Source organism: Liolophura sinensis, chromosome 9 (assembly GCF_032854445.1).
Source record: "Liolophura sinensis isolate JHLJ2023 chromosome 9, CUHK_Ljap_v2, whole genome shotgun sequence".
NCBI lineage: Eukaryota > Metazoa > Mollusca > Polyplacophora > Chitonida > Chitonidae > Liolophura > Liolophura sinensis.
In genome coordinates, this window is record NC_088303.1 from 18,525,482 (window position 1) to 18,533,066 (window position 7,585).

Below are 7,585 nucleotides of genomic sequence, written 5' to 3' on the forward strand. Positions count from 1 at the left end.
AACTTAAATATATAATATAAGAAGGATAATTTTTTTGGATTTTCTGCGTCATCATTGCAGAAGTGTATTTGTGTTTGCCTCCTGAGAGCTATGCTGCTCCTTGGATACATGTAGGCAGTAATTCAACAGTCTTGGTGTTTTGATCTATCAAAATTGCAGACAGAAAACATCCCTGTGAAAATGTGCCAGACAGCTTAATGATTTATGGAGATTTTTTGTGAATGTATATTCCAGAGCCCAAGTCAACAACTGTTTTACCATTTGAAGGAGGACATCAGGGCACAGTTGAGAGAGTTGTATTTGAAGTAACATCAGCTGAAAAGGTTCAAGATGGTAAATCAACTTTTGTGGTAAGACTATATTTGAAGGTATTTGAATAATATTGTGCATCTCGGCATTTATGGGAGTCGTGTGAATGCAGCGTTTTTTCATTAAAAAAACTGGACATGAACATTTACGAATGTAGGTCAAAACGCCCAATAGCCAAAACACCTGCTAATTTTAGTCAAAACGCCTGCCAAGGCATTTGTGTGGGTTAGCTGATATAAGCGAGTAAAAATAACTTTCCAATCACTTAGAAACAACAAGACATGAAAGACATTGTGTGTGTATGTGGCCTCGGACCCCCATTAATTTTCCATAAGCGACAATGTTAACGTCTAGCGCTGTAGCTCAGTCCCAGACATTCCGTGGCCAATAAGCTTTGGTGCATACCTGGCCCATCCTGTGAGAAAGAAGCCATAAAAATCTTGACATAGGTTGACCGTCAAAATCTGGACCTTTCCATGCCGGCAGCTGCGAGGCGTGCCTAGCAACGCCAAGGGGACATCACTCGCAGCCTCATCACTACCTCACACCTTGTGTCCTCTCGCCCAGAATTTCAAACTTTCATCAATAAAGCTCATACCTCCTCAAAGTTTAGACAGTTTCCAGCATTTTAATACCAAGCATGCACCTGTGCACCAAAAATGGACGCCTGGGAGCAAAAAAAGACTTTATACCCTAAAATTCACAGAACTACAATTGTCCCTACCGAAAAACGGAAGTTGTTATGGGGGTCTGTGTCCATGTTGCAGCTTGTGAAGAACTCCTTACAAGGGAGGCAGCCCAACCGATCACTTCCTTTCAGAGCAATTGCAAATCAATCAATAAATGTTAAAGCAAGATAACAATGCACCATGCTTTATTTCAAGACATAGTGCCCATGTGCAATAAATAATAATGACAAGCAGATCAATAAACATAAATCAGCATAAATTGCTTCCCTTCTCACTGTTTACAGGTATTGCTTCGTGATCTTCCCCTATTGCCCAGTCCTCTTTTGTGCCTTAGTTGGGTAGAAGCTTTTCTATACGATGCCTTGTTGACTGTAATGCAAACGGTGAACTTAAAGGAGAAGAAATCTTAAATATCAAACAAATACCATTGAAAAGAGTATGCATTTTCTTTGCAGGTGCATGCCATGAAAAAATTCTAATACGTACCTTAAGTTCATAAATTATAAATAAGTCAGCGCCAAAATCCGCTGTGTGCGACTCCATTTTGCCTAAGAACTACTCCTGAAGTCTTCTATGTTGGGGCGTGGGAAGGTCTGCCAACAACCTGCGGATGGTCGTGGGTTTCCGCCGGGCTCTGCCCGGTTACCACCCACCATAATGCTGGCCGCCGTCGTATAAGTGAAATATTCTTGAGTACGGCGTGAAACACCAATCAAAAAAAAAAAAAAAAATCTATGTTGGGAGGAGAATTGCTGTCGGAAACCGCCGAAGTGCAGTTTGTACATTTTCAGTAGAACTTTTCTTCCCAGAAGGTAGTGGACAGTACAGTTCGTTTCGGGCTTTACATGTATGGCAAGGAAAAATCGCAAAATTATGCACCAGGTACCACCAGATAGAAAAAAATGTGCTTTTTTTGACATGTGGTGTCATTTCTAAACTTTCCGTCTCCTTTAATTTTACAATTCATATAAGAGTTATGTTTGCCACTGTACCTTTCTGTCTTGATTCGTGTTTGAAATGAAGTCAAGTCAAGAATATTTCACTTTAGTGTGACAGTGTTGGACTGTTTTAAACAGAGTTTGAGAGTAAAACCTGTGAGAATATGTTCATCAGTCCTTTGAGACAGGATTTTTCTGATTTATGCATGCATTGTTGTTTCCAAGTGATTGGGGAGTCATTTTTACTCACTTATATCGGCTAACCTACAGCAATGCTTTGGCAGGCATTTTGAGCAAAATGATCAAGCTTTATGGTAGCATGGCTTTTGGCAGGCGTCTTGACCTGCTCCAACATGTACCCATCACAGGTCTTGGCTTCTGAAGTATTTGTTTCCATTAAAGTCTTTTGAGCCCTAATGGGGCAAAAGGCATACATGTCAGTAATTTACATAGTCATATATTAAGAGTCAAATCCAGTGCGCATAGCTTTCTCTTCATTTTGTTTCTTGAGTACGGCGTAAACCACCAATCAAATAAATAAATAAATCAAATAATACAGCATTACCAGGTAAAGAATACATTTTTGTTTTTTATATATAAGGTAAGACATACTATATGTTTGCTAATGAAATCACATGACATTAATTTGTTTACCTGGTATTGAGCAGAAGTCTGTAGCCATATCATATACCTGAAAACATGTGACTTAAGCTACGCATTTCTGCAAAGAAGGGAAATACCAGCTATTGTCCTTCACCTTAAGGTGAAAAAACATAAAAATGAAAGATGAGTGTGCAAAAAACTAGTTGTAGATGTGGCCTACAGATATTTCATTTTTGATAAAAAAAAAAGCACCTGAAAACATGGGTAATTTTTGTTTGGTGGGTATTTGAGACCAACTCGTGGTATATTGTCTTTGCGCAACCATGTTATAAATGAGGATGTAGTGAATGTTTATTAATATATTTGCACTAGAATTTAACCTTTTCTTGTTGAAATGTGTTCAGCCTGGATTTTGATCATTTAATATAGTCATAAGTATTATCTCAGTTTGCTCAGATTAAATGGAAATTCAATTGAAGCTATAAATTTACATTAAAATAAATTTATTAGACATCTATCACATCCTTATTTAGAGCAGCATTATCCCAAGGGGATATATACTAAGATGTGGTTCCAAATACCCACCATGCAAAAATATTTTCAGATGCCATCTTCTCCTGAAAGAGAGGAATCAAAAACAATCATTACAGACTGTATTGGCAAATAAGTTTTCATGCTGTGTCATCTGATTTTGGCATCATTTTCCATTATGTTTTGTATGTAAAAATTCATATTCATGGGCCTTAAATGATACTATATATGCATACAGTTTTTTCTAATAAGAAATTAATCGAACATCAAAAGAAAAAAACAGTGGCCCTATCTGACGAATGATTCATTGAGAATCAGGTAAAGTCTGTCACTTGAAGAATGCTTAATTTTCATGAATTTCAGTATTTGTGTTAAATTGTTTGCACCTGACATGGAAATACAAGATGTGCATCCAGCATATTGGGTGCTGGATATACATGTATGAGTAAAGATATCCACATACATGTTTCTTGAGAACGTTTAGAACTGTAGTACAGGGATTTGCATTGTTTTAATGTAAATAATGTTTTTGTTGCATTTCAGCTGTACACAATTCTGATAACCAGAAATTCAGGGATAAATTCGGGGAATTCGGTGCCTTCAGTGATCCTGAAACGGTACTCCGATTTTGACAAGCTGAATAAACAGTTAAAGAAACAATTCCATTCTTTGCTTGAAGATGTGGTATTCCCTAAAAAGAAGATAGCAGGTAATTTTACAAGCGAAACTATTGCCAGGCGAAGCCGTGGCTTTGAGCAGTATCTTGCCCATGTGTTTTCTCTACCAGAAGTGCGAGAATCCGCTGAACTAGCAAATTTCTTTTACAGGGAAGATTTGCATTGCGGATTCTCACTTATGGAGAAGGGGCAGATATCTGAGGCTATCCCACTATTTGAACATGTCCTTCCTGTTCAGGAAAAACTGCTAGGGGATGACCACCCGAGTGTCATTCGAACTCTGTGCACCTTAGTTCACTCTTATAGCACGGTAGGCAATGGCAGGATGGCCCAAAAATATGCTGAAACGGCTCTAAACTGCCTAAATCAAGATGTCAACAACAAATATCTTGCCTCATTACTGAAGACTTCAATTCGTCTGTGCTGGGAAATAGGCAAGGATAAGCAGGACTTGGAGGCTCGTCTGAATGATCTAAGGCAGCTGGGCCTGGCAGACAAGATAGTGCCTCTAGAGGATCTCATTTACCAGGAATTATCCGTCTGATACATATCAGCCTTATTCATCTGGTTTTTATTGTTATGTAGGTTAGCATTTGTAAAATGTTTAAGCATAAAGACGTGTACATGACTTTCCTATTGGCCATTGGAGATTTGCTTTGATCTTTTGGTGATGAATTTTTGGTCATATTTTTACTCTAAGTTTCTCTTCATTCCTTGTAAAATTGTTCATATCTTGATGAGATGGGCTATCAACTTTCCCACACCAGTCGTGCTGGTTGCAGTCTTAGCTTCTCATCTGCCTCCCTCTACTTACCATATGTAAACATACATGTACACTATGGTTAACAGTAAGAAAACACTTTACCAATCCAAAATCTCAGCTGTGGAAAAGGAGAAGAAAATTATTCTTTTTCTGATTTGTAGCCTTTTCTATATACCATAGGGTTTAGATTATAATCAGTGCCCAAATTTTGATACAGTAGAAGAAATTAGTTAACTTGCTGGTTTGCACATTTTTCTGGTCCAAAACAAGCTCTTTGATCAGTGATATCAGCCTGTGCTGAGTAAAACTTTAGATGATCATGTAGTACCGGAGGGCTGTTTCAACTCCTCTTTATGTTTGGTTGGCAGTGAATCATACAGGAACTTATGGTAACACATATACTATTTCTTACCAAATTTGATAAATCTTTCCAAAAGATGCCTGCAATCCAGAACTGGTGTCATCTGTGGCCCTTACCTCTCGATCCAGTGTCTGACGTGCCATTACTGAGTGGAATCAATATATATTAAACATTTTTAGATGTGGCATTAAATACGAATCGTATGAAATTAATAATTAATAAATTAGATACAGAATCCCATCCAAAGTGTTCATTTTTGAGTTCCAAAATTTCCATGGATTCCTAAAGTTTATAAAATGTTCAAGAATTCAACAGCTCTCACACTGTTCTTTTAAAATAGTTAACTTTTATTTATATACATATATTGTGTATTGAAATATATTTTGTTTTAGTACATAATTTGTCATTTGACATATTTAAAATTACACATGACTTTTTTGTATACTGATTTGCTTTTGCTTGACTGCCATATATACATTGCACATTAATATGCATGTAAGTAGTTATAGTCATTATTTATTTTGCTGGCTTCCTCTAGAGCCATTCATGTGAAGGTCAGTCACCTATCTGCGGATGGTCGTGGGTTTCCCACAGGCTCTGCCCAGTTTCCTCCCACCATAATGCTGGCTGCCTTCATAAAATATATTTGAGTATAAGTAAAATGTACTGGAGTACGGCGTAAAACACCAATCAAATAAATAAATAAATAAATAAATCATTATTTAGTTTGAATGATATACTTGACATACATTTCTGGTTTTGTGTGAATGTCATTTGTGTAATGCACGTGTCCAAGTGTACACAGCCCTATGTGTAGGTATGTATGTGTAAGTTATTGTGGAACGTCTTGTTCATCACATACATTATGGATGAACATACGTTTACTTTAAAGGCAGTTACATGATCAAACTACAATGAAGAGTGCATTCATACTACATACACAGTGTATGTATAAGTGACTAATATTCATACTACATACACAGTGTATGTATAAGTGACTAATATGACAAAAAAGGTTGTAGTAAATTAACGTTTGCATTAAGTGTATTTGCCACCGAGCTTTTGTCTGATGGGGTTTTTTTTGAGATCCAGGTGGCTATTTAATTGCTTGTCTTTCTATGTTTTAGTCAGGACTGGCATGTACATACAATATAAAACTACATAATGAGAATTTACATTTAGATATATATTGGTATGTCATGTACATGTAGTTACCATCCATTAAAGTGTGTTTATTGTAGATAATGTCAAAGCGATCAAATATATATATGAGAACTTTACATGTTGGTCATGTTTTTTCGTTATTAATATACTTGAAATTTACATGCATGTATAATGTGATTTCTATGCAGTTGAAATACATTAACTTGTTGTAAAGTTTACTCACAGTGATCATATTAACGTAAATGTTTTTGTGTACATGTAGACTTGTGGATTGTTGGTAGAAGTGATTTGTGTGACAGAATGATGAATCCAATGTGGATAACTGTATCTACTAGATTAAAACATGACTAGAATGGTAAGTCAATATTCGAAAATTTGAACACTTTAAACTATTTATGGTTATCATGTAAATGATGCATAAGGTGGCAGAAACGGGGGGGGGGGGGGGGGGGGGCTGGAAGCTGAAGCCACCCACCTGTGTGTTTGTTTTGATGCATTTCACAAGCATACATGATACATGTGTTATTGTTCCACTTAGCAGTCATTTTTTTGTAGAGTGTCATATGACAGTTGCATGTAGAATTGTGTAAGGCATGTTCAGAAATCTTTTGGCTTGTACTTAAGTTTTTGTTATGAAATGCACGTTAGGTAGAACTCCAGTTAGGCAACCACAAGAAATGTTTGTGGTATCACATCTGAGACTGTCATAGATCAGTGCACAGTTTTACCAAAGGGGTCAATAAAATGTCCATTCTCTGTGAGCAATGTACCATGTCTGTTTATAAATGCTAGAATGTGGTACTCAGAAGAATATTAACAACAGATTGTTTGAGAGTGAGATTTTGCAAGCATCTGTATAAATGATAAATTTATATGTATTGTTGAAGGCGTGTGTTTATTGCTGAGCATTAATCTTTGTGTAAATGTGGTCGTATAGATGTATGCGTGGATTTGCTTCAATCATTTGGCTGAAACATAGTTTTAATGAATGAGGATATATTTTGGTGCACTGCATATACTTGCTTCTTATGCTTTTAAGTTATCAGGATGTTTTTGTTTGAGTTACCATAGTTGTTATCCCTCTGAGAGGTTTGAAGTTTATAGTCATTTGTTTTGAAAGTTACTGAGCAAACTAAAGACAAGACCATCACATGCTGAGATCAATACCATTGTTAACAAAGCCTTTGTACATGTACATTACTCTTAGCAGAAGATAACACTGTAATGTCTATGTAAGTGTATGGTGTAAATTAATGCCTCTTGTAGTTTGTTAGTTGGCATTATGACTCATTTAATTTATTTCACCAAAATATATAATTAACAGCGTTTAGATGCATTAGTAGTTATGTACTAGGTGATGTTTCTATGTTAGAAACACTTATTATTCATCTGTGACAGACATTAATTATTATTCCCCAGAATAGATTTATTATTATACTACATGTTATTGGATATATCTGGATGTTGATGTTGGTGTTGGGATGTACTTTGATCGCACGTCCTCTCCCAAACATACATACAGCTGAACTTCACCTTTAAACATATGGCCA

General features: G+C 36.4%; 1 protein-coding gene across 1 annotated transcript in view; it reads left to right on the plus strand.

Annotated features, from left to right (window-relative positions):
* LOC135475659 (sorting nexin-21-like) overlaps nucleotides 1-4,617 on the plus strand; it is a 10,491-nt gene extending 5,874 nt beyond the window's left edge. The window contains exons 3-4 of the mRNA XM_064755591.1: nucleotides 235-350; nucleotides 3,614-4,617. Coding sequence (XP_064611661.1) covers nucleotides 235-350; nucleotides 3,614-4,291 — 794 coding nt within the window. The 3' untranslated portion in view covers nucleotides 4,292-4,617. The remainder of the gene's footprint in view (nucleotides 1-234; nucleotides 351-3,613) is intronic.
* The last annotated feature ends 2,968 nt before the right edge of the window (nucleotides 4,618-7,585 follow it).